Genomic DNA, 27,649 nt, shown 5'->3' with positions numbered 1-27,649 from the left:
GATCTGGAAAGATATGAAGACAAAGATACAATGATTGTGAATTAGAAACATCTCATAACTATAACGAGGAAACCACTAAATTTTAACAAACAGACACAAACGGCAAGGACGCCAACCCTTCTTCCCAAGAGAATCATCTGAACAAGAATCATTCATTTACCTCATTGGAAACACCAGAAGAACTGTCTTGAACATACTCCAAAAGCTTTTTAGGTGGCTGCAGAAGTGCAGAGATGAAATGGAGGAGAATCAATGGCAGCAAGGAATGAAACGTGGAGAAGGTGACACAGTTAGAAACTAAGTGTTGACAACATCAGATACAAGAGTGACACATATGGGTAGAATGGAAGGAAGACCGTGTTACAATATTTTGTAAGTTATTAAGCATCTTAATAAATGTTAGTAACTTTAGGCGGTAAAATTTACAGCTTGAATGATTGAATCAATACTAGCAGTTTTTAATACTTGTGAGACAAAAGAATGTAAGGCATCACAGTGACATTCTGCTAGGAACTCTCAATGTTCTATTCTTGCAGGAGACACTATATTCTCAGTTACCAGCACTAGCAAAACATTGTTCACATTTTGTTCTTCAGAAGAACATATCTGGACAGTTTCTGCCTACCTATATGGAAGAATGACAAACCAGCTTCAATGGCTAGATAAAAGGAGATGAGAGGTAATCAGGGATAAATGTGATACACTGCAGAGCACTGGACAACAAATTTTAAAAGGAAGTGTGAAGTTCACTTTCTCTTCTGCTTTCACTTTTCACAGCTGTGCATTCTGATTTTGACTTATGAACAGATGCTGGTTCCCAGAATGCCCTCCAGGACCCTGCGCCAAGTGCCCAAGCTCCTCATGTAGCATGGCATGTCAGTATTGTTTTATGCTTTTAAAGATTGTTCAAACCTAATCCAGGCAAATGCAAAAGATTTAGGAAGATTAGTAAACAATTCTGTTTAACATGGAATTTATATTGTTCTTAAATATTTACACACTACTATTTGTCTAATATGTTGTCTGTTTTTAAGCTATTAAAGTCACAACCCTGACAGGTTTAGGCTTCACTTAAAAAAAAAAAAAAGTTATATGCATTTGATGATTTTCTTGACCTTCCTTAAAAAAGTCATATTAATTTTACTGGGATATGAATTTGGTAATTTGTAAATCCTTATTAAAATATTACCCCTAACATTTAAATATTAATATTCTGCCCTCACTTACCGGCCGTCCAAACTCCAGTTCTGAAAAGAATTTATACCAGGGTTCGTTTTCTAAATCTATGTCATCTGGGTTTACGTGATCGGGCTGGAGCAGTTGTGAAGGAAAAGGGAAGGAAAAGGCACACACTGAGCAAAGTGCTAGAAATGCCATGTCACTTCAAGGACACACACACAAACGCAAAACAAATACAGGGAAAACAATGGAATAAAACCAAAGAATGAAGATGGTATTTAAGACAGAAAATATTCTTGTTCAAGAATTGTCATTGACCAGCAACTTTAATACTTTTCTTTTTGTTGTGATTCTTCCAATGACTGGAAGATGTTAAGCATTTTAAAATTACTCTTAAAAGAGGCCTCTTTGACCACTTCTATAAACACAACTGCATTAAGTGCATTTAAGGCTACTAAAGATGCCTTGTTAAGAAAATGTTTTAAATGACTGTCATCTTCAGCTAGACAACATGATAACATGACATAATTCTGGCACTATTGCTTTCACTCATTCCTTTTTCTTCTCACAAAGCATGTTCATTCCGGGTCTTGCAGTCCTGAAGCAAGCACTGAGCAGAGATAGTCAGGCATGACTACATTAAAAACCTACTTCAGAGGATCAAATGGAACTAGGATATTTTAAACCCTATGGTCAAAAATAGGGAACAAAAAATACGCATTCCATAATTTTAGCCTTAGCAGCATTTTGTAATGCTTTATCTCTCCTGGACTTGTTGACATAAAGCATTTTTTTTTTCCACACTGAAATATTTTTTTTTCATCTGAAAATTCTCACAGCAAAGGGATTAAGTAGGAACTGAAGACAACATAAAGAAAGCTTTTCAATGAGCAGAAGAATAATTGACAGATTTATTCAAGTAGCATGAAAACATGACAGTGCAAAACAGTAGAGCTCCCAATGGGATGTTTAATCCACTGCAAACTTGGCTGCCTTAATTATTTTCTAAACAGCTTCAGTTCCTTTGTAAGATCTGATGTAAGCTGCCATGCAGCGCAGAATTACAGTGAACTCTTGTCTTCAGGATCTCTGAATAAAAAAAGCCTCTTGCTGAAGATAATTCTGAATTTAAAATTTAGGCCCCCACAAGTGTAATTATCAGAATTTAGACACTAATTATGGTGTGACCTAGAAAGCAATCCTCAAAGTAGGAGGCAAGGTCCTATATAAAGCATGACACTGGTGATTAAGTATATAACACTTTTTCCTCCCGAGTCAAGCTGCCACCAATATACTAGAACAATCACACACTTATTTCTGTTTTCTGCAAGAGATAACACTGCGTGCTTGACCATTTCAGGTAATTAAAAATCTTATAGCACTTTTCTTGATGCCTTTGACGTTACTAGAATGGGCTGCCAATTTTGCTCTATTGAAAGCTCAACAGCAATTTTGAACTACCTTGGTGCTCAAATATCTATGAGCTGCTCACACAATATCTGGAGATACTAGAGACTATCTAGAGACGTATTAGAGGTTATATATGATTTCAGGAATACACCCAATCTCTCCTATAGAGAGATGAAGATATGAATGCAGATACAACAGATTCAAAAATACAGAAGATACTTCATCTGAGGGATAAAGGAACTGGGGCTGTTTAGTCTAAAGGAAAGGAGGCTGAGGGGAGACCTCATAGGAAAGGAGGCTGCAGCAAGGAGGATGTTGGTCTTTTTTTTCAGGTGACAAGTGAGAGAATGTGAGGAAACAGCCTCAAGTTGCAGCAGGGGAGGTTTAGATCAGATATTGGGAAGAATTTATTCACAGAAAGGGTGGTTAAGCATTGGAACAGGATGCCCATGGAGGTGATGGAATGGATGTGGCAAGTAGAGTGGTGGGTTTGTAGTGTTAGGTGATTGCTGGACTTGGTGATCTTAAGGGTCTTTTCCAACCTAAATGATTCTATGATTCGTATTATATTTACTCAGTATCCCATTACAGGTAATGCTTGGCATAATCAGATTTTTTTTTTTGCTTACCTTAAATATATATATATATAAATCCACAATTTAGATCTGGATAATCTGTGAAGACAGTATTAAGCAGCTACTTTTCATGATTTCTCCTAAGTTACAGTATGTTGAAATATTTATAGCATGTTTTAATCTTTATATTATAACAATGAATTAATTTCCTGGGACAGAAATGTTAAAATCAACAATTGGGTGCATCTACTTTGGGATTTTACTTCATATATCAGTAATGCCCTTTTGATGGGAATCTCTCTTACTTGTCTGTCTTATTGCACCATGCTTCTCATTGCAGAGGAGCCCTGGAATACACAAATTCAATTTATTTCACATAAACTGAGCCAGAAGATGCACTATGGGAGCCCAATTAATGGGCTGCAGCCACTAATGGGTGTTCACTTAATGGACTAGTTTCAAATTACTCAGATATAAATCCCTTGAAATGCAAAGGATATCATGGAGCTGTTGGCACTACAAATCCAGGCCTACTGACTGGCTGCCCATTTCCTTGGGCAGCCAGCCTCAGTTTTATTAGCCTCAAGCTTGGCCGGACAGCAGCAGCCCCATGCCTACACACTGGTGGCCTGGTGTCCCTCCCTCCTTGTAGGGAGTGAGAACACACCACCAGATGCACTGGGCTTCCACCCCAGTAGCCAAGCAGATTAAAATGGAAATGGTAACTGGCTCCCTTTTTATCTTTAAATACTCTTGCTAGTAGTTGAATGCTAAATTAAAAAAAAATAAAAATAAAAATCTGCCTGTAAGGAAAAAAATGCAAACAGTGTATGTTAATGCACTGTATGCACTTGAATCTCAGTATTCAAGTTCTCCTCCTGTGGTAGTGTGCCAATGCAATGAGAGCATAAGGGAGTGTGTGAAGTTAGCTCTATTCACACAAGCCCTACTTTTATTTACAGTTTGAACCGCAGAGGGCAGCAAACAAAAAGAAAGAGTGCTGAAGTTCATAACTTCACTGCTGCCTAGCAGTCCCTGGGAGGACGCTGCATTCCTTGGGCTACCACAGGCAATTGATTTCACTTGGCTTCCAGATTCAGTTTTGCTGGAGGACTGTTTTTGATTCTCTCTCCTACTAAGAGACTCATTTTAACTCTCTTATTTTGGCTTTAAAATTATGACAAGTTTTTTTGACTTTAAAAAACGATTTTGGCTTGGTCTTACAAAGTATCTCCCAAACTGCTTGAACAGAGGATAAAAGCATTAGGAAGGTAAATTCCCTTTTATGACAAACAGAGTAACTTTCCCATACTTTGTCCTTACGCTAGCTTTTAGTAGTATTTTCATTGTTTGCTTTAAATTTACCATTTAAAGACCAATAAGTATCTTCATTTCACCACATGCATCAAATGATCAACACAGCACTGTATCAGCATACTCGAGTACAGAATACTGAGGTTAATTAAAAATTATATCTACAGGCTGGCATACAGCTTTGCCTGTGCTTCATTTTATATACATAGGTAGGCATTCATAGGTAATAATCAAATGTGTGAGTTTAAAATGGTGGGTTAAGTAGCTCTTATGATAGAGTCTGCATAGTGAAATTTATATTTAGCATTAGCAAATTCAAACACCACACCAAAGTCTCTTTGGAACAATGGACTGAGACATTTGTCACTAATTTGGCTTTGACTATTTATTGATTCCATAGAGCTTCTTCTTTTTCTTCTATTTTCAAAAAGCTGTTGTGGCTCCAAGTCCACTATCAGATTGAATTAATCTCTCCACATCTTTATCAGAAGACATATTTTGTAATATTATAACATACCTAAATGGGGAATTTGTAATTCATTTTAAAAACACAATTAAAAAAAACTACTTTAGTTCACAGAAAGTGTTACTGGAGATCAGATACTGAGTAGCATATTCTGATAACCAAACCAGGCTGTAATGTCAAATGTGACCAAACTTGTCACCTAAAGAAAAATTCAAATTAACCACTAAAGTTGAAAAATTAGAGGTGCATCAATGTGCAAGCACAGCCTATTTTTGCAATTTGACAAGAGGAATATTTTAAAATTTACTTTGGTTATGAAATCCTCTTGTATATAAGTTCAGTACAAAATTTGTATACTGAACATACATATAAAAAATCTGGAATAGAAATGAACCCCAAAGTTTTATCTGACTAGCACAAACATATTTGCATGCTTTGATTAGAACACAATGAAAATAAATTCATCTATTGATTGTCCCAATTTTTCGGTCTTTCTTTACAGCAACACCAAAATTTTTCCTTACTTGCTTCATTGAAGGAAGAGAGAAATGTACAAATTGTAGAATATGAAGTTGTTACTTCATATATATGAGGTTGAAACTGGTAAAGAATAAATATTTAACTTTATATTCATATGAGTAAGATTGAATTATTACACTACAATTTACTTATTTACTGGAAGTAAACATGCATTTTAGGAAACAAATCAATGGCCCTGATGATATTAGAGAAAAAACAGAACATTTTATTGAATCACAGACAATGGAGATTAAATGACACATCAGAACAACTTTTGTACCACCTTACCAGTACTATGTTATTAGAATAAATTGTAATGGTTTATGAGCTCATTGAAATGGGAGGAAAAGGAACTGCCTTTGCTTGGAAGACTATTCAACAGGCTAAGGTCACTTTTTTTATTTTTGCAGACCACTTTGTTATGTAATTGAGTATAAATTTTAATTTTCTAAATTTCACTCCATTACTTCTAGTTACAATCTCAAAATGCCAACCATAACCCCCTCCTTTTTGTAGATGGTTAATACTCTTACAAGGTCAACTTACAGAAGAAAAAACTGCTTCATGACAGAAGGCTGCAACATGATGTTACAACCTGAAATTTCACTCATCTTTTTATGTCTGTAACAAAGATAACCAACTCTTCCTAACTGATCTATTCATTTAAAATGTATTACTACCTCATTTATTTTAGGTTTATTATTTCATATGTTCTTTTGTTCTAATGAATGAGTATCTGGTGAATTAAATTTCCCACTAAATGTTAATCTTACACTGAATCTCATTTTATTATATACTTCCTATTTTCTAACCTCCACATTAGTCACAACTCTTTCCAATGTAGTATCTACGTTAATAATGGGAAATCTGATCTTTCAACATCATCTGCCCTGCTTAGTGTCATATAAGATAGTTGTAAATATTGTTCCCCACTCCCCCTGTTTTTTTTTTTTTTTTCCAGATTGTTTACATCAAAAATGCAAAGTAGACATGGAAATGATTTAATTTCAGAAAAAAAAAAAAAAAAAAAAAAAGAGTAAGTTTTGGGGCATTGGAGAACCTCTCTCACTTTTTCTTCCCTCTCCACTCCCCTCCCTCCCCCTTTTTTTTTTTTTTTGTAAAACTGATACAGTAATAGTTTTAAATTTGGATGTTATAAATGTCCAACATTTACAACACTAATGAACTATGTTCATTTTTATCATCCATATTTTGTACAACATCTTAATATAATCAGAACAAATTTCTTAGATATCAAAAATCAAAATGTTTTGAAATGATCAAAATGAAAGAAACTCATGCATTCACAACAAAGCTGTGAATTCGGAATTTGCCTCTGAATTTGGAACTGATACAATGTTTTTGGGTATCAGCTTTTCCTAGACACACAGGAAAATCTTTTGGCACCTATTCTGCAGATCATCCTTTGTTAAGTTGAGAGTCGTACGTTCCATATCTGATTCAATGGACACAAGGAAAACAAATATATCAGTGAAACCACATCTTTTTCTTTTTGTAACATGGTCAAAAGGAAGTACATGAATACATCATCTTTATCAACAGCAGAAATTCCAGAACTGTGATAACTTACTCTATTTCAAATATTTTTGTATTAATTAATAGTTACAGTAACGTCTGCATAACTTCTACCATGACTCTTGTTTTTCAGTCTTTTACTCAGAACCACACATAAACAAAGAATCTCTCAATTCTGTCTGAATATTATTTCCTCAGCTTTTTAGATTTATTCTATAGAGAGACGTTTCCTTATGTTCCTCAATTTTCTTATATCAGCTACTAATCTAAGCTTCTTGATTAGTATTAGAATTCTTGCTTGACAGAATTCTGAGTTTGACTGAAGCAACTCAGCAAGTATAATGTGACTGAGGCTTTTCTGCATTAAAATATTATAAGGAACAAGCAAAGCTCAAAATCCAACCTCTTGATTGAGAGCATCAAAATTAAAATGCATTAACACATTTAAAAAAAAAGGCTCCAGGAAAAATCAGCAAAGCTCACTTTTCTGTCATCTCATTAGTTCACTAAAATTGAAAATCTGTATCTATGACCACATTAATCAATAACACAATTCGTATATGATTTTTCATGCTAAGTTAGTAGAAAACATAATTTATTAGAAAAGTGAGGCTATCCTTGAAACATTACTGTACTTTTTTCTTTCTTTCTTTCTTTTTTTTTTTTTTTTTTAATTAAAAAGACCTTGAATCTGCTGTTATTCTTTGGCACTGGAAAAGCCTGGTAAATGACCTCAGTGTATAATGCAACTGTTGCAATCAAAAAAAGTGCTCAGAACAAATGCCACTGCTTTTTAAATATAATTATTTCTTAAGAGCAGCTTGACAACAAATACTAAATCCCATGTAATTAGTTTGATTAATTAGCAGTCCACAGAGAAATGCCAACTCCCTCTTTGAAAAATGAATCAGTTCTGCAAGAACTTAATTTCACAGAAACACACTACAGAAGTCATATTTCTGCAAAGACCACTAAAACATGTGGAAAAGCTTCTTAGTATAGGTGTTTCATTCTGTTGACATATTACATATTCTGGAATTGAATTATTTGAATAATTTATTTTAAATTAGAAAAAAAAACAAAACTCTGAACAAGCATGTAATGGAGCAATACATATGCAACTAATAAACCAATATCAATTACATAAAAACCTTATTTAAAACTAGACTCCCTCAACTGTAACAGCCTCAAAGTAAAATCCCAAGAAAAGAAAATACTGCCACTGATATGTGACAATTTTCCTAAAATACTAAAGTATCGAGAGAGCACAAAGGTAAATTAGGTTGGGTGAATGTGTTTTTCAGCAAATGAAAACTTCTGTTAATGGTCATTTTGCATGCATTAAGCTTAGCTTTGTAAAACAGGCATGTAAAACAATTCCACAACTGCAATCACTGTTCAGAAAGCAGTAATAAAAACTTTGAATTACATGTTCATGTACGCTCGGTACTCATGGAGTAACTAGCACCGGAAAGAATCTCCAGAGGTCACCTAGTCCAACCTCCTACTGAAAGCAGGTCACTCAGGGCTGGGTCTAGGTGAGTCTCAAACACTTTCCGAAATTGAGATTTCACAGACTCTCTGGGATACCTTTACTGATATTAGATCAAAATCTGCTTAAGGGTACAATTAGTCACATCCTGAAAATGCAAATTGTTTATTCTTGCGCATTAATTAACCAGAAATCATATGTGCTGTTGCTACTACTGCAAATGAATGCTAGAGATGCATGCCAATTAGAAAAAGCAGCTTCCATTAATTCACAGTTCTACTCATCATCCATTACATTTGCACAGTGGTTCCTTGACTTAGAAAAAACAGATCTAAGTTCAGCAAATAAGCCAAACTCATATTTTCAATACAACCATCATGAAAGAGTAATGAAAAATTGCTGCAAAATCATATTTGAGAAAGGACTTTCAATATTCATCTGAGTAGTTATAATCAGTAATAAAAAGATGAAACCTCTCACCAAGGTTTCATCAAACCAAACCTCTCACTGTATATTACTATTTCATGTACGTCTCTTACCGGTCTTTCATGTTCAAGGATTGATGACTTTCCTGGCTCATACTCAAAAATGCTTCTTGGTTCAGAACGGAATTTGCGGGTATCTACCTTTCTGTCAGGGGGATCCCAGTCATTTCTAAATAATAAATATGAACAACTGAGTTAATTGGCTGTCAAGCCATCACCTTTACAGCTTTGTAAATGAGACATACACACAAAACCAAATGAATTTAGGCATAGTTTCTCTTTCCATATTTCAGTTGTGAAGTGTCTGGCCTAGCATCCCGTCTTTACTATAGCATTGAAGTTATTATAGCAGTTATTACAGGAGGTATATTCAGTACTGCAAGAAAAATACTAGGTATGTCCAGCCTATGTGATTATTTATTCTTTTAATTGGTGAACCAGTTAAAAACTTTCCTGACATATTGTGTTAAAATACCATGGTATGCCTTCTCAAATTGCCAATTTACTACACCTTAACACAAAATTTATTTTTACTATACTAACATAGATAAAAGAATGGTAGATGTTTTTGTCATCACACAATATGACAGTAAGTCCACATTGAAGAAGTTACACAATTTTCTGAAACAAAAAATGAGGAACTATTTTACAAGAGAGCGTGAAACTTTAATAGGCGTTCTTTGTCCTAATCTGTAGTAGAATTGCTCTTGAATATCCTGTAAATAAGATATTCTGTTACCTTGGAACTTTGAATAGATAAGCAAGAACAAGAATTCAGAGTCAACTTTGGGACAGAACTTTATCCAGTATCTCTACAATTATAATTTTGTTTTCAAGTTAATAGTTTGATGCAAAGAATACTTTTTTTTTTCCAGTCACATACTATGTTGTTTTAATAGCTACCTGCACATTTTGGGTGGGTAGTTTGGTAGTTACTATCACAGTGAGAGCCATCTTCTCATGGCATTTTTGTAGTCACTACCCGTATTGTATTTGGAATAACTGTAGCTCTGGGGCAAATGATCCACTAGTAATTCACAGAATGGGTGAAGGAAAAAGGAAGTCTCATCAGTTATATCCTGCACTTACAATAAGAAATAACATGCTCTGGTTAAATTCTATCAAGCTTTCTGATATGACTCAATTTGATGTGACCTGACCTAATAAGGCATGTCACGTGCCTTAAAAATCTATGGGTTAGCTTTTATTTACTGTGCAATTTCTGGAAAACAGATGCATCTATTTATAAAATGCCCTACCTTTCAAGAGAAGAACTTACACATGGCTTTTTATTGTGCATTTTCACTGAGGCAAAACTACACTTTCAGAGGAGAAAACAATTTATTTTTTTTTTTTAAGAACAAACTGGAAAATGGTTCTGATCAAGTTCCATTATACTGCATATCACTTTGAAGAAAAAAGGATGCTACCGAAATTCTGGTTCACACTGAATTCACTTTCATTTACAATGTTTAGCCTATAATCCCTTATGGACTATATTTTTGAGCCCAACTGTTAATGCAAACCGTATCTTGGCCCCCAGCTAGAAAACCGCTATACATGAGGACCTAAGCCTCTTATATGAGATTTTAAATACTCATACTTCATAGGCAATTAAAAAAAGAATCTCCCAACGGCAGGAAAAGATTGATGAGCTATAGCTGTCAGCAGCAGGCAAAGCATAACTAACATGTTTGGCATCCCTTGGCCTGGAGAACCTAGATTTTCACTGCCTGTCCTATCAAGTATGAGATTAAAAAGGAGAGGCTGAACATCCAAATTATGTGCTGCAGCAGTTATTTTCAAGCTTGACAAAAGGAATTGTAACAGTTCTCAGTTTCTGTGACCTAGGCATTTGGCCTAGCACTGGATGATGACTCACGTAACTTCAGAGATCAAAGCTAAGCAGATCTATATTTTAGCCTTTTGCTAAGAAGATCTATGCTTCTGTCTGACTTGCTAACAAATTCAAACCTCTTGGCCTTTGGGAAGTAGTCCAACTCTAACCCTCAACATTTCCACTTGAAAAATGTTTCAGCAACAGGAAGAGCCAAAATCAATAATCATTGAGCAATCTCATTTTCATCTGCAGTATATATACCTGCTGGATTATTTTTTGAATTGCCACTACCTACAGATTTTAGAAAAAGCCATAATCATAAGTCTTAATTTAGTACTTAGTATCCTTTTTTTTCTTACTGTATTTTACGTAAACTGCAAATTAATTTTGAATGAAAATTGAAACTATTTAACATCATTCAAATTCTACATATAAAAATATTTACAATGTCCAAACTGACAAAATGGGCTACCTCTGTTTTGTTGCTCGAGTTGTTGAGAAATAGAGGTTGACTGCTATACCTGTAAGTTTTACTCCTTCTTGAATTTCAATTAAAAACAACATTTAGACTCTTTTGCTTTGCTACTGGATATCCTAAGCAGTCTCTCCTACTCAGGACTAACTATTAAAGGCAGCTGCTAGAGCATGGATTCTTCTGAAACACAACAAGCAGGACAATCCCACCAATGAGAATGACAAATACTTTTAAACAGTATCACTTGTAAAACTACGCACTTCTTCAGCAGGTTGAAGAAATGGCAGCACTATACATGATGCCTGCACTGCTGATGAAGATTACCCCTCATCACCTGACTGTCCTTTAAGTGAAGCCCTTACATTTATATCATTCTATAGCTGCTATTTTTTCCTTCATGGTATCTTGTAATTGGAGTACTATACATACCGAGAACACTTTTTGAAAATCTATTAACTTACTTCTCTGGTGCAATCCTTTCCCGCAGACGATGTGGTGGTACTGGAGGTGGCACATGTGGAGGTGGTAAAGGAGATGAGACCTTAAAGGCATCGGAGCTACTGTCAGAAGCGCTTTTAGACAATGGTCTATATGTCTGTGTCTTTGCAGCTGGGTGTGCCTGAGCAGAGAAGGATGGACTGTAGCTACCTAACATAAAACAAAAGCAGAAGTAGTCACAGCATGAGAATGAATTTTAATAAAACACAGAATGCTACAAGAATCTACAGTTAATTAAGTTGCAAGGTTATAAAAATGTGTAAATGCATTTTTAAAAGCATATTATATATATTATACATACATGCTATGTAATTCATTATAATACTTTTCATACATTTATGTATACAGCTACAGGACACACAGGAAAATGCAGTGAAGTTCAAAGAAATTAATGATTAATTGGGGGAGGGGGCAGGAGGGAGAGAAGAGTTATTAGCTGTATGTAGCTATCAGAGCTGTTAATGACAACCAGTTATTAACCCTAAGGCTCATCCTGTCTCTTGGTTTTTCTATGTCCAGCCGGAGGAAGAGAGGCAGGAAATGCACAGTTCTTACATTGTTTTAATAATTACTGCTAGTTTGGGATGGGTAGGCAATTGAATAGGATCTTGAATAACTCTCACACACAAATGCTCTCAATATTACACTAAAAGGTAGTATGAGAGCATGCTGAATGCAACATGAACACTGAAATGGAAGAATTATGAATGGCATTTTTACACAAGGCATGATTTTTTTTTTGCACATATGGTATATTCACATGTCCATTTTTGGTTCTAGTAAATAATTTTGCCACATGGTTATAATATTCTGCAAGATACAATTATTTATCTATATGATTAATATGTTTTTCTTGTGGCTAAATGACATCATCACCAGTGCCTATAACAAATATGAACAAGTTCGTAAAACAGAAGTATCTTTATAAGGCACTATTACTGCATTTTTAAGACTTTTTGTATTCCCATATATGTAATTAGTATTTGTACTTTCGCACAGTAGATCTCTTTTCCTTTTTATTATGAAAGGCTGTGTTGCTTATACTCATTAGTGAAAATATCTGTAATGTAATCAGAAACTAGAGTATTACAATGTACCCCATCTGCAGTAAGAGGCCCACAGTTGTAATACTTTTCTGTGGCAAGAATGAAACCAAAATTAAACTTAGTTTCATTTGGGAAAAAAGGCATGAAAAACACCAACTGAGATCAAACAAGATGATAAAAAGTGTTTATGCAAGCATTAAAAAAGCAAGCATGAATAGTTAACTACCCATGTTACTTGCTGACATTAACAAAAGACTCATTTTGAAGTGAGGGAATAATTCCTACCAGGACTGTATGCATAGGCAGTATTATACATGTCTGTGTCGTCATCTACAAAAAGAAATATACATGTTACAGTAATGTAATATGTGCCACTTTATCATAGCAACACAGCTTTGTTCTTGCAAATTCAAACAAGATTAGTACCACATCAAGTGCTGTATTTCTTTTTTTCATCTCATGTAGGCGTTTTCTGAATTCACTCTTTTCCCATTACACTTGGCATAAGCTATTTTGCCATCTTGCTAGTGAAATGGTACCTTCTTGCAATGTCACCCAATATTACTACTGTTTAGCCCCATATAAATTATAGCTGCTTATCTGCTCTACTCCCTTCCCCAAGCCTAATCTCTTACCTTTTGTCTGCTCTTCTCTCACTAGAGGAAGTTAACTCTAAATTTACTAATGTCACCAAGCTCCATTTCAGCAAAAAGCAAAGCAAAGCAAACCGAAAAAAAAAAATGTGGAAAAAAATGCAATTCAAACAGAAAACATATCCTCAAATCAGCCTGCACTGTTCTAACACATGAGCTCTCCAAAAGAAAGATGGTGTGGTGGGAGACTTACAGTGGCCAATCGCTCATCCCTATAGATGAGGATTGCTTCACTGAATTCCGTGGTGACATGGAATCACACTGGTTGCATGCCTGGTTTAATCACTTTAATTTTTAGTTTTAGTAATATATTAAATATATTAAATCAATTGTAAATATACAGTCTCTAGAAGAAGAAAATTGCTCTGTCTGCAGAAAAATCTGTAATCAAATTCAACCATTTGATTTGATTCAGTCTCACACTTGGTGAACATTTACATTTTCATATGGCAGCTAATCAAAAAAAAAAAAAAAAGAAGAAAAGTGCATTTTTTTTTTTTTTAATACCACTGAGAACTACACAGCCAAGAAAACAGCATACTTACCAGGCTTATGAACCATATGGATTTGCTTGAACATTGTCTTGTACCAATCCTTTGGCCTGTCAACTGTCTAAATAAAATATAGTTTTTAACAATTAACAATTAAATTCAAATAATGAAGAAATAAGAATATCTATGTGGACAGATCTGATCAGATATTTAATGTTATTCTGGACACAGGTTTAGTTTTATCATGCTTTGTCCCCTATTCATTATAATCACTTTAATTCCATCTATTTCAGATGGTGTATTTGTTCCTCTCATCCCATCCCTGCAACAAGTTCTGGAAGGCACTTAAGACTAAGTAAGTTCTGTACTTTGATTTTGGAGAATACAGTGCTTAAGAACTCAGGAATTTGTGCCAGATCAAGAGTTTATCTCCTTAGTGCCCTATATTTTGACAATGATGAATGCTAGAATGCTATACAGGAAAATACAAACACCTCAGCAATGATAAGCCTACAAGAAGAGTTTCTTTTTAACTCCTGGCAATTTCCAGCTTATATTATCTTCAAAATGCAATTGTTAAATGATGCACATATACTGTGGAATACTACTGAGAAAAGAATTAAGGCAATACTATATTTAAGAATTAATGTTTGGATTGTAAACAAGCAGTATTTAATCAGTAGTATTTAATCAAACAGTATTTAATTTCCCTTTCCGGGCAACTTAATTTTCATTTATTCTATTTTGAGAAAAGAGAAACAATATACCTTTTAACATCACTCACTAAATTTTAGTTGTCTTTACTATTTTGAACTAAGCAGTCTAAAAGTTTCCAGACTCTCCTGACACCAACTTTTGACCATGTTTCTAATTGTTTTATCTCTTACTCCTTTGCATTTTCTATTTTTGTTTGAGATTGGATGACAGTGCTTCTGAAAAGGAGGTAACATGAAGGCAAACATATATGCAGTATTATTCTGCTCAGATTCTGTATTTTTAGTTTCTCCACTGTTGTCAGAAAAGCAAAAATTTTAATGCAGATGTATAAAATTATTTTAGAATGTAATGGTGCAAAGGAATAGTTAAAAGGATCCCTCTTATGGAGGGATCTTGCATTAGTTGATGCCAAATCTGCAGTCACACTGCCTACTTCTCTTTACTATGAAAAGTGAAAATCCACGTATTATTATTCTCTACAAAATAGCCTACAGATCTGAGTATGTTCACCTGGCTCAATGCCATCTTTACTGAATCACACTTTTGCCTTAAATATTTGTTAAAGTTACTGCGTATAAATAATCTGTTTTGTTAACTTTTGTGAACTAGGAAGAAAATTGCCATTTTGAGGAATTAACATCAGTTCTCATGAAACTGATACTAAATGACTTAAAAAAAAAACACAAACGTTTAAAGGAAGAGCTACCAGTTGGCAGAGGAACTCAGAGGTCTGTTGGGGAAGAAAGAAATTTAAGTGGCACTTTATGATTTTTACCCAGACCTGACTGCAAGACAGGGATGAAGGAGATACGGTTTTGTACCAAGGCCTTCTGTACCTACCAACATTCCTGACTTCTGTCAATGAGAAGATTCTCAGAAGCAGATTAGGACCATTTTAACATTGTTTCCCTTAAACATGTACAGTAGCAGAACTCTGTTCCTACAAGATCATAAATGCTCAAAAGTTCACAAGCAAATCCAGCAGCTTTGAAGGAATTTATGCTGATATGGTTAACCTCCATGATGGTCCTCATTTCACACATCAGTATAAACCTATAACCATCCCATTCCTCTCTGACTGAATTGGGCCAAGAAGGGTCTTCAAAAGAGCTTGAACCAGTGGTAGGTGAATAGATAGGAAACAGTGCAAAAATACAACAGGTCTGACACTGCTGTTTGTGAAGGCACAAAGATACATCGATATATCTTTGCCATGCCCTCCTAATCTGTCAGGTCCTCTACTAATCCACAGGAGGCTTCCACACAGAGAGCAGCTATAGAGAAGCTGCCATGTAACTAGAGCAGAAAATCTCCCAACACCTTTCTGATCATTTGAACTGTTATCTCATCACCTCCGCCCCATCCCTCATCACTGGGTTTAAAGCCTCAGCCAATTATTTGACTTTACATTATAAACCAGACAGGATTAGTTCAGGAATAGAATAAATTAATTTTAAAATATGTGTCCTCAATCTATATTCACTAATCCCACATGCCAACGTTTGTTTGAGGAACTAGCTGTATTCACAATGCACCAAGCCATTCAGATGACATCCTGCTTTGCATACATTATGGTGGTTGCAATTAAAGGCTGGAACACGTTATCACCATATGTGAATGAACAATCAGCCAAATATCATGAGGAGGACATAAGGAGTATCTGCAGTTGGTACCTAGGAGACTCCATAATCATTGCAGTATTCTAATAATCCATTAGAAAGTATGCAATTAAAGCAGAAATTCGTGGGTATTTATGATTTTCAGTGGACTTCTTGTGCATGTGTATGTTTTGTTTTTCCTAGATGAAATGTTACATCACTAACTACAGAAAAGAAATCTGATGGGACTTGATTTTTATATTTTTTTTTTTTATTAAATAGAGGCCTTTTTAGTGCACAGATTAATTTTGATAGTTAGACATGAATCAATCATTTTGGATAGTCTCAAGCAGTGCAGTCATACTGCTTTTTGTGATTCTGTTTTTTCCTTTCATAGGACACTGTCAGTGGTGAAGTCTAGTGTTGCCATTTGACTGCTTTTCTGAGTGAACAGCTTTTTACTCTCTTTTTCAAAGACTTCATTTTTAAAGCCTTGGAATTTCATCATCTTTGGGGCAGGGCTTGGCACGGTGGCAGAACTTAATGATCTGAATTTTCAGGCTTTGGGTTTGCACTTCCCAGAGCTGGCAGGAGCTAAAGCAGTACAGAGGTAACATGCTGACATGGGATGGAGGTTCTGAGAGAAGGGACAGCTTTATAGCAGCCCTTCCCCTCTCAGCACCTTTGGGCAAAGGGTTTGCAGGAATGGAAAGCGAAGGTAACATCACTGCTTTCCTTGGATGAACAGCTGTCACTAACCAGGCTCTGAGGGGAAAGACAGAATTGCAGGAGATCACCACAACTTGAAAAATCTCTACTTCTGAAAAGCTCTCCAAGTCTGGAATACAGATACTCTCAAATTCTTATTTAAAAGCTTCCCTTTGAGTAGTATACCATTTGAGAACACATTGTATATGTTACCTATCACCTCTGAATCTGCATTTAATGCTTTTTAATAGAATATTGCCATTTTCATTGAGATGGAAAAATAAGAAATTTATGAACTTTGCATGCAACCATAAGCTCAACTAATTTGAAACCTTTCTCCCTTTAGATGGTGTAAATCTGAACTTTCTGGGAGAAGATTCCTATTTGGATTTTCCCCTGACCTTGGACAGAGAGTGAGTGATATATCCTACCTTCTCGTGTTCATGGGAAGTGCAGTTATAGCACTTTTGCATGCTTCTGCATAGTACTGCACTTCTGAGAGATGTCAAGGTGCAGCATATTTGAGTCTTTTGCTGACAACTATATCACCTTTGTTCTCACATAACTGGGGTACTACGGGCTCAAATACACTTGCATATATTTAAAATGTAATCTCAAATCAATATCTTGAAAATGACCTCAAGTCCAGCTAAATCTTAAAAAAAAAAACAGCAGTGTAAGGACACAAAATAGCATATGAGACAGACAGACACAGACATGCTAGCATAATCCTATGCCTCATCATCAGAATCAGTTCTGTAACACTAAGTTTACAAGCTGCAAGACATTTTGAAATTGAAATATAACCAAAGATGAAAAGCTAATCCAGATGAAAAATGTCCTAATTCAAATTACATTACATTTTCAGAAGAAAATCTTAGAGTATCAGACCATACAATCTGAAAGTTAAATATAGGTTGGCAAGTTGCCAACTCTGTTAAGTGCACTTGAGGGGGATTTCTGTTATATTCTTATGTAACTAATATGCACCCTATTAGAGCAATCTGCTATTTAAAAAAAAAAAAAAAAGAAAAAAGAACAGAAACAATGACTTTATCCTGTATAAAGCAAAGGGACATATTTACTTAAAGAAGGGGTAGGAAGCTAGAGCATTATTGCAAAGAATTGTATTCATTTTTAAATGATTATGATTGTCTTATTTTTACACAAAAAAATATAGCAAGAAATGCCAGTTTCCCCCCGTTCTTACCAAAATTGTCCCCAGCTTACCACTTATTCTGAATTTTTCCTATTGCTTTTCTCCACCAGTTCCTGCTTTTCCCCCTAATTTTTCAATCCATTGAACTGGTTCTTGGCAATTATACCACAGCCCCGTAAGTCAGTACTGGCAGAGAAGATATATCCAACAGTTGCTACATCCTTGGCACCTCACAAAGACTTCACCTGCAAGGGCTCTGCTGCTTTCATCCTGGCTCCCACTCTTCTTACTCTTTCTCCGTCTAGCACAGCACTTCTCCAGCTGGGAAGGCCAGTAAGCACTTCCTTACAGACCTAGTGCAGCTGCCACTGTGCTCTCTGGACCAGCCAGAAGAGGCTGCCCTGACAGCAGAATGGAAAGAATGCTTCAGCACAATGAAAACAAAACTCTTCAGTCCGACATCTCGGGACCACTCAAGCAGTGACTAGTGGCAGATGATCAAAACTGGGCTAGTCACGATGAAAAGTTTTCCACACTGTTCATTTATATGTCAGCCACGGGCACTATGATCATATATTGTACTTCTGCAAAAATACCAATCACTTAGATTATTATCTGCACGAAACTATTTGTTTCTATACTACACTGATCAAATGACAACCACTGCTCCCCAAAATGCAGAAGTGTGAGATTTATATATATATGTATACACATATACATGTGTACTTGCACTCACACAGAAATATAGTCCGTATGAACTTGTCTTTAGAAATGACAACAACACAAATACAGTTATTGCACATCTCCAAAAGGGAAGGAATACAACTGAAGAAAGAAACACAAAATTTTGATTACTTCTAATTAAACTAGAAACATGAAGTTTCCCAATTATGCTCCCATCAGCATTCTCCTTTTCCGTCAGCACACAATATTATATTCACGAGCTGCCTGATTACGCATGCTGTATTCCTCATTATATAAGACTGGAAGAATGTGAAAAACCCATTACCAACAATCAATTCATTGTATGAGTTCATACACAGATTCCCCAGAATTTCCTACCGTTCTAATTGCTGTAGGGATTCCAGATTCATCTACCGGGCCAATCCCTGCATAATGTGGAGCTTTAATGACTGTAATTTTTTTTTCTTCTTCTGAAGATCTACAGATTGGTATTGTACTGGTGGTGCTGCTGCTGCCAACACTCTGAACATGCTGTGAGTATGTCTCTGCGGACTCTGGAAAGATAACACGACAGAATATTGTATAACGATATAATAATCATACTTGGCAGTTGTAACACACTTCCTAATTTCTGTATACTTTACAAAGAAGGACAACAATATTAAAAAACACATACATATAGAACACTTCATAAAACCATCATCTTAGCTGGGGATGAATTATAAAATTATTTATGCATTAGGCTGTTAGACAAGATGTACTTTGCTGCATCTTGCTCAGGAAAAAAGCAAAAAAAACCACAAACCCAATGCCATCTATTGAGAAATAGTGGGAGCTGAACTTTTTTCCTATAAACTCTTGCACCTTTCCTAGTCATCCTTTATACTAATGACAGAATTTCTGAACTTCTCCTCCTCCAAATATAGCAAATATAGAAAATTATTGTTCTGTAAGTACAGCAATACATTGCAACAAGATCTCCACAAAGACTTAGATGAAATGTATTTAGAGACATAAAGTTTGATGCATTTGAATTACAAAAAACAAAACAAAACACACACACACAAAAACATCCTATGTACAATTTTTGCCTGCTAAAGTTATATTGTTTTTTTAAGTAGCTCCTTAGATAATCCAAATAAATGGACCTCAGAAACTTGGCACCTATAGAGCAGCATTAGGATCCACCTACAGAACTTGTGAACTGTGCAGACTGCTGCTGGTTCACAGTGGTTTGCAATATTTCTACTCCTCTCCCTAAATCCTCCTTAAAAAAAATAAAAATAAAAATAAAAATAAAGGCCAATACTATCATCTCCCTCTAAAACTTAGAGGGAGCCATTTATTTAACAAAAAAGCCCACCACACTGCTGGGATGCATCATGTGACAATTTAGATGATGGACTTTCCTTCTGCAGGAAGAAAAGCCCTACTCCATCAAGCAGTATGTTTCAGTAAATTAGTGGGTTGCTATGACAAACGATGTTGTTTTGTTTTTTTTTTCAAGAGCAGGTACAGTGCCCACAAGATATTTTAACCACAGGATACATTAATGCAAGGAGTAAAAAAATAAATACATTTATTCTAACATTACTGGTGAACATTAAGATGGCCTTTCATGTGACATTATTTTCAAGAAAATATTTGAATTTTAATATAAATCAGTGAAAGGAGCTCTGGTGACTGAATGCTCTGATTTTAATTTTAATATTTCTGCTCACTGCAGAGAGCTGGATTTGGCATGACTATTTCAGCTGTTTACTCAAGTTTGAAGTCCTGCAAATAATCCAGTGCTACACATATATGGTGAGGGGCAACTCTGTGTGGCACATCTGAATACTTGGGCCTTCTTCCCAAAATGCATGAAGTTAAATTTAGAAAACATTTGCAACCTGATCCTTCATTCTCTGTAGTCCTCAAACTGAGGCCATCAGTCAGATTTTTACATAAGCAAGGAGAATAAATCAGACTGTTATTGTGGACCACAGAACTTCAACATCATACAAGAGTATGAATCATAGGAAAACACTTTCCTTGTTGCAGGTGTTTCTAAACCTTGATATACCTTTAGCTCAGCAACCTGGAAGCAGTCAAAGAATCTAGTATTTGAGGATGTGGAAAAACCCGTATGTACAGTTACGGCATTTAGTAATAAGATACAGACAGCAACATCTTCCTAAGCCCTAAGTCTCAGAGTCAGAACTGTTATTTAATTTCCCTTCATGTAGAACAAAAAAAGTAAACTTCTGGACCACATCCAGGATCCTGGACCATGTATGTTCTTATCTGAATATGCAAACACTGGTAGAAAAAGCAGCAAGCAAATGATTGTACTTGCAGAACGAGATTGTACTGGCAAAGCTCTGTTACAAGGCTAATGTAAGTATTTAAACAAACAAACAAAAACAGATACAACCCCCTCCGCCCCCCCCCAAACACAACAATGACCTACAAAATACATAAACAAATTTTAAATTGACATGGCTTTAGGTGTCTAAAAGCCCAGAGCCCCCCCCTTTGTTGGCAGTATTTCGACTGAAGATAATGGGATTTGTGGCGAGAAGTAATGTACAAAGTCGGTCCTTGATTTCTTAAAGAGGGCAAACCCTGAAATGGGCTGTACAGGTTGAGTTGTTTTAATATATGCTCTCTTTCCTCAGGAAAGCTAGTGGAAAAGTGGCAAGAGGTCACTCTCACAAACATAAGGATAAGCAATAAAACTTAATAGTAACTCCAGTTCAGGAGCAAAATTATATCTACCAATAAATGCTATTATTTTTTGCATTTAATTCCCAAAGTAAATGAATAGACAATACCTTCATTATGGATGTGAAGCACTTTGCAATTGTTTGCAATCTTGGCCACATGAATTGGAATACGTTGCGTAATGTATAAAGCAAACATTCTGTGCAAGGCTTACCCATCATCCTGCCATGCTGCATGATAACAATGTTGGAATTGAGAGAAGCTGGTGGAGGGTAAGCTGAAGAAGGGGAAAAAGGCCTTTGAAAGTGACTCACTGGGCTGGCAGCAGTGCCAGAGTTCCCATTCACTGTGATCTGAGCCTGAGAGAAACAAAACAATATCCCATTAAACCACACACAAAGCCCTCTGAATACCATCCCAAACAAAGAGTGATGTAAGACTGTCATCCACACAACAATTTCCACTTGTCAGGTATCTAGCCGCTATTGCATCTGCATTCACTGTAATACAAAACTCATCATGTGGGGAACAGAAAGTGTTCCTTGTATATATATATATGCATGTATAGATATGTATATATATGCAGATGTGTGTATATATATATAAAATATATATAATATATATATATATATATATACACACAAGCCATATATATGTATATATATATATTATATATATATATATATATATATATATTTATATATGGCTTGTACCTGCCCCCTTCCCTCCTTGTATGTGCTGCCTCTGAAAGCATGCTGAAGATGGGAAGGTGACAGAAGGAGCAAGCAGGGTTGAGGCAGTAAAGATGAGCTGCACAAACAATGTCTGCACAGATCTGACATCAATATAAAATGCAGACGGGAATAAAAGTTCCTCTCCTCATGTGACAAAGGCTGCCTGCCACAGATCACTCACTCCAGCAGACGCTTTCCCTTGATCCGCATGCTCCACCCCCATTGATATTAATGGGGACTTCTGAGCAGACTGAAGGGAGAAGTCTCATTAGGAGCAGCAAAAGTGAGAGAGCCAAAGCTTTAGAAAATGGAAGCCAGCTGGAGTGACTACAGGATGGTGATGTGTAATCTATCACAGCAAAAATAAATGTCACTGATACACACACACACACAAATCTACAAACAAAACCATGCCATGACAGCAAATAACAAATAAATAAAATGGGAGAGCTAAGCAAACTGTCAGTAAAACAACATCAAAAGCCAGTTGGCTGTTAGTCACAAAAGGTATTTTTGACAACGATCTTCCCTCGCCCCAGGTTTTGAACCCCCACACCTGGGCTGTAGCGCATTTATGGGGAGCGGTGCAAGGATCAAAACAGAGACAGTGAGAAAGCACATTGAACGAAATGAGAGAAAAGTGAAAGGGAGGGAAGCTTTCTAAAACATCTCTTCATGCAGAACTCTTTTAAAGTCTGAACATCTGGAGTGTTCCAAACTGCCCAGTTTAATATAGCAAAAGTCTAATTAAAATCCATAGCATATTGTTATTACATTTGAAAATGAAATAGTTCATGACCTCTTATATATATTTGTGTTTGGTAGGCTGCTCATTTGATTTGTAATTTTTTAACATCTTGGCCTCCAGTAGGTAGGAGAGAGAAATGAATTGTCTCCTATACAAGCATCATGTGAACTCCTAGATGCATCCAGGGATTTGACATGTTAAGGATGCCTGTTAGAAGTGAGTTCAAAAGTTGTGTTGTGATGTTTCCATCAAAACTTTTGTGTTTAAATAAAACATTAATAAATGTTTATAAATTTATAAATTTATAATTAATAAAATCAAAAACCAAAATGGAAAGTTGGCTTTTCTCACACCATTCTCCAAAAGAACTTGGTGCTCTATCAGCTCAAGGCCAGCATTTCAAGAGCTACGAAGTAATGTTTTCAGCTGAGGTTCTTCAGTGAGGCCAACCATCTCTACACTAGTTCAGAGGTTCACCTGTTGTCCTCTTCTGAACCTTGTCTTTTTGGGAAAGCTTGTTTCAAGGGAAGACAGGGTGCAGCTATGTCTGCAACCTTATAACTTCTTATTCATTTACTATGGCATTTGGTTCTCTGAAGAAGAGAGAACTAGTGTGAGTTCTTTGTAGAACAGGAAGCTACTCCTATAAACTTCTATAATAAAAAAATGAAGACATTTGTGTGATGTGCTTTACCAAATGGCCAACTCAGACAGTAAGGCTCTTACACTAAGTGGTACACAGTATTATGAAAACAAGATGTACACAATTTGCTGATGGACATCAAGTTAAGTATAGTATAGGCATGGAATGACCACATATAACATTTCTGGGTTTGGTCCTAAAGGTTTTAGAGAGGATAGCAACTCAAATAGTATAATATTTTAGTTTTTAATTACCTTCCCCCCAAAATATATTTTGTTGTCACTGTTAAATTTATGTATCCAATACTTATTGGACTGGTGGGAGGGTTAACTATAAAAAGATAGTTTTGAGAAGTTTCAAGATGCTTTTGGGACTGATGCTGTTTCTTCTCAGAGAATCAGCTGTAAAATCTTTTTTCTCCTAAGCTTTCTTGACTAAGGATGTCAATAATAAACAAAAATCCTTAAATTGGTCTTTGAAACTGTGGCTCCATCTTATGTAGGCACAGTGTTGGATTGCACAATACTATATTGCTTTTATTGCTCTCTCAGTGGTTTTCATCTACACAATGAACCAGAGTCTCCTTTAAGAATGAAGATCATTACAGAGATAATACAGGGATAGAGCCACTAACAACAGACATACACGTATATGTGTGCCACCAGCTTCCCCCTCGTTTTCTTATTTCATAGATGCATTTACAATCATTTGGCCCTTGTGTACAGAGGTATGGAGACAAAGACTCTTGCACAAAGCAGAGGTGGGTCTGGCCATCATTTTAATCTCTCTGTAGGGCTCTGATGACTGTTTAGGACTTTTTGTTCTTTGGTGGGAGACTCATCCATTCTCTTGTCCATAAGTGGTGAACCATGTTACATTCAACACTGCCTGGCCATGTCTAAGAGAGAAAATGGCGGCCAAACCTGACCATAATAGATCCCTTTACAGGGAGACTACCCAAAAAAGGAAAGAAAGGAAGGACTGTTCTCTTTAGCTTACAAAGAAAACAAATACAGTTAGCTGATTATTTTAGAAGGAGGTTAGAAGAAAATATAGATGTTCCATGCTTCGCATAGCTAGTAGATGTCTCTGCAGTGATTGTGCCTTATTTACACATAACACTCTATATTGATCATAGCATCTTTGATTACAACTACTGGACAGTATGCAGATTAACAGTATTGACACTTTACAAAATTTTAGGCTTCACAGCTGTGTTACAAGAGTTAGGAACACCAGCTTTTACGTGCCTGTTAATAAAAACATCAATCACAGAACTGACTACAAATCATTGACTCTCCTATGTGCAAGTTTGGGCTAAAACTACATTTTAGAAAATGTATCTGAAATGAAAAAAAATACATACACTGTTCGTTCTTTTTAGCCTACCAAGTGCTCTGTTTAGGCTGGAAAATGATAGCATGCTGAAGTACTTGTACAATATTGAAATGTTGTTGTTACCCAGTAAAAGGTCTCAGAACATTTCACAGTTTTGTAATTCAGCAATAAATTGCTCAATACTAATGAAGACTCTGTTCTGACTCATTTTGGTCATGCAGATAATTTCAAAAGAAAAGTGATCTGGATTTGACCCAAATTCTATGCCTTCTCTCTACCCATATGTGAGTGTACTAAGGTACAGAACAATGAACATACATATAGAACAGGTAATTGCATGCTGCTGTTTTCCTTGAGTTAACTGAGAGGAAAGTAACAGGACACTTGGATACTAGAAGATTATTTATGAAGTTCACTCCTGTAAGAAACAGTGCTTAAGGGAAAGGTCAGTTAGAGGACAGAAAATCAGTTTCATGCAGTCAGTGGCTATGGCTGGGGGAAAAAACCTGTGTTAAATATTGCCAACATTTACTACGAATTTACAAGTTATATTATTGAAATCTCTACCTCAGTATAAACCAAAAAATGGTGGTAGCCAAGAGGCCCCAACTCCACAAACCTGTAAATCATTAACAGTATTTTAAACATACCTCTACAAAAGCTACAGACCATTTGCTTTTAATGCATTGGGAATGAATATTTTTTGAATTTACTCTCATTTATTCTATGCAAAATGTTCAGTACACCTTGGCTGACCACATACATGTGCAACAACTTGGTCCCATTTCCCTGTCTATTACCAAATCAGCTATGCAGACTATTTGTTTAAACATCTGTTACAAAACATATTTTCAGACTATGAACCCAGAAAACTAACAGAATTACATAGACGAATGTCTAGTTGAATGTCATAGATGAATGTCTATGTAATGGGATAACAGACAAGTCTGAATTGTTTTCCCCTCTGACAACCTGTTTGAACAAAAAGGAGGAGGAAAAAAGGAAGGATAATTACATGTGAAGTGGCAGCAGTGTTGGTTAAGGTGGTGCCATCTGACACAGCAGACATCTGGCTCAAGGTTGGGGAAGGTGTTTCAGAGCAGTCAGTAGTATCATAGCTACAAGTCTGCAGCTCATCTAGAATGGCTGTGGAGGACTCACTCACTGTGCGGGAGGAGCACTCACTCATGGCAGAATCTGTGCTTACAGAGGCTGTTTCGTTCCTGTGGATAATACTTTCAGAAGCTAGGAATGGGTATTTATATGAAAATTGTGAAAGGGCTGGGGTTTTATAAAAGCGTGAAGGCAAAAAGTCATCAAGCGCTGGCAAAGAATATGGTACTAGATGGGTGCCACTGTCTGGTGAGAAAGAGGCTCTGTTAACTGGTACCACAGGAGGAGGAAGAGGCAGTGGAGAAGCTTCTGTTGCTGTTTGTCTGTGTGTCTGTGAAGCATTTACCTCCATCACAGGGGCAGTTACTTTCTGGTTTCCAAGCTGAGATTTGAGGGAAAAAAAAAATAAGAAAGAAACAGATTACCAAATGAATAAAAACGTTTCCCTTTGCCTCTTGCTGTGTGTAGGAGAATTACAAAAGTGTAAGTTTTTCAGCAAGCCTAGGAAGTTCACATTCACATGGATTAGGAAATAAATCAACCATACTCTATATTAAAGCAGAAAAACATGAAAGAAATTAATGCATCAAATACTAGTGGAAGCAATGCCAGAAACCACAGTGTTTTGGGGATGAATATTCCATATATTGGAATATATGGAACGAATATTCCACAACATATTCCATATATTAATAGGGCCACACTATTTTATACTTATACATAAATATGAGGCTAGAGAATATTTTATTTTTATTTTTATTTTTTTGTAGAAGGAAAAAGGCATCTGTGAGCCTGATCTCCATAAATGTTGCTCCTTTTTTAAATCAAAAGATGGGTATCATTTTGAAACTGTAACATACAGATGGGCAGGACTGCAAGCTAAATGGAAATGCTTGTCTTGAATGTGCACATGACCCACAAGCAATAGACTGTGGATTTTTTTGCTCTTGTGACTGAATACTTCTTCTCCACTGCCTCACTGATAGTAACGTTTGGATGATCTTGGAATTTCCAAGCACTCTGGAAGCACCCTGTCAGCCTACTGGATAAGGTGTAAGTATATCAACCATTTCAACATCAGAGGACACAAGGATTGCTAAACTATCTGGTATAAATCTGAGGAAGAACAATGATTGGGAATACAAGAACAGGACAGGGATGATTTAGCACTGAAACAAAACACACTACTTGGCTGGCTTCATCACCATTCCTTAAAAGCATAAAGGAATATCCTCAAAAAAAAAGTGCTTCTGAAATTTCACACATTATGAGCTTTATGTTTTGATAGTTCAAATCGGTCACAAGACACTGGTTTTAAACTAGTCCTGAAACTGACTTTTAGTATCCACAAATTGTTTTAGAATTAAAGATACATGAAAAACATCTTGGTGTCCAGCCTTTGTTAATCAGACGCACAAATTTTTCTATATTGCCCATCAGCTGCAAGCTTTCCATCAATTTCTGAAATACGTCAAAGTACTTCAGCACTGGTGGTTTCACTTTCGACAGAGCTAACAAGCTC

At 36.0% G+C, this 27,649-nt stretch overlaps 1 protein-coding gene across 10 annotated transcripts in view; it reads right to left on the bottom strand.

Annotated features, from left to right (window-relative positions):
* Positions 1–27,649, bottom strand: part of SORBS2 (sorbin and SH3 domain containing 2) — a 153,738-nt gene that overhangs the window by 35,082 nt on the left and 91,007 nt on the right. For 5 of the 10 annotated variants that reach the window (XM_082759334.1, XM_082759340.1, XM_082759333.1 and 2 more), the window contains 9 exons: positions 26,030–26,509; positions 21,766–21,910; positions 19,224–19,399; positions 14,034–14,100; positions 13,121–13,165; positions 11,753–11,939; positions 9,031–9,145; positions 1,228–1,311; positions 161–217 (listed from right to left, as the gene is read on the bottom strand). In XM_082759334.1, coding sequence (XP_082615460.1) covers positions 161–217; positions 1,228–1,311; positions 9,031–9,145; positions 11,753–11,939; positions 13,121–13,165; positions 14,034–14,100; positions 19,224–19,399; positions 21,766–21,910; positions 26,030–26,509 — 1,356 coding nt within the window. The remainder of the gene's footprint in view (positions 1–160; positions 218–1,227; positions 1,312–9,030; positions 9,146–11,752; positions 11,940–13,120; positions 13,166–14,033; positions 14,101–19,223; positions 19,400–21,765; positions 21,911–26,029; positions 26,510–27,649) is intronic. The other 5 variants (XM_082759336.1, XM_082759338.1, XM_082759335.1 and 2 more) reach the window with 5 other exon arrangements.

This window comes from Aythya marila (assembly GCF_965140915.1).
Source record: "Aythya marila genome assembly, chromosome: 4".
Lineage (NCBI taxonomy): Eukaryota > Metazoa > Chordata > Aves > Anseriformes > Anatidae > Aythya > Aythya marila.
The sequence above is the reverse complement of the archived record's forward strand: the minus strand, read 5'-3'. Positions and strand labels throughout refer to the sequence as shown.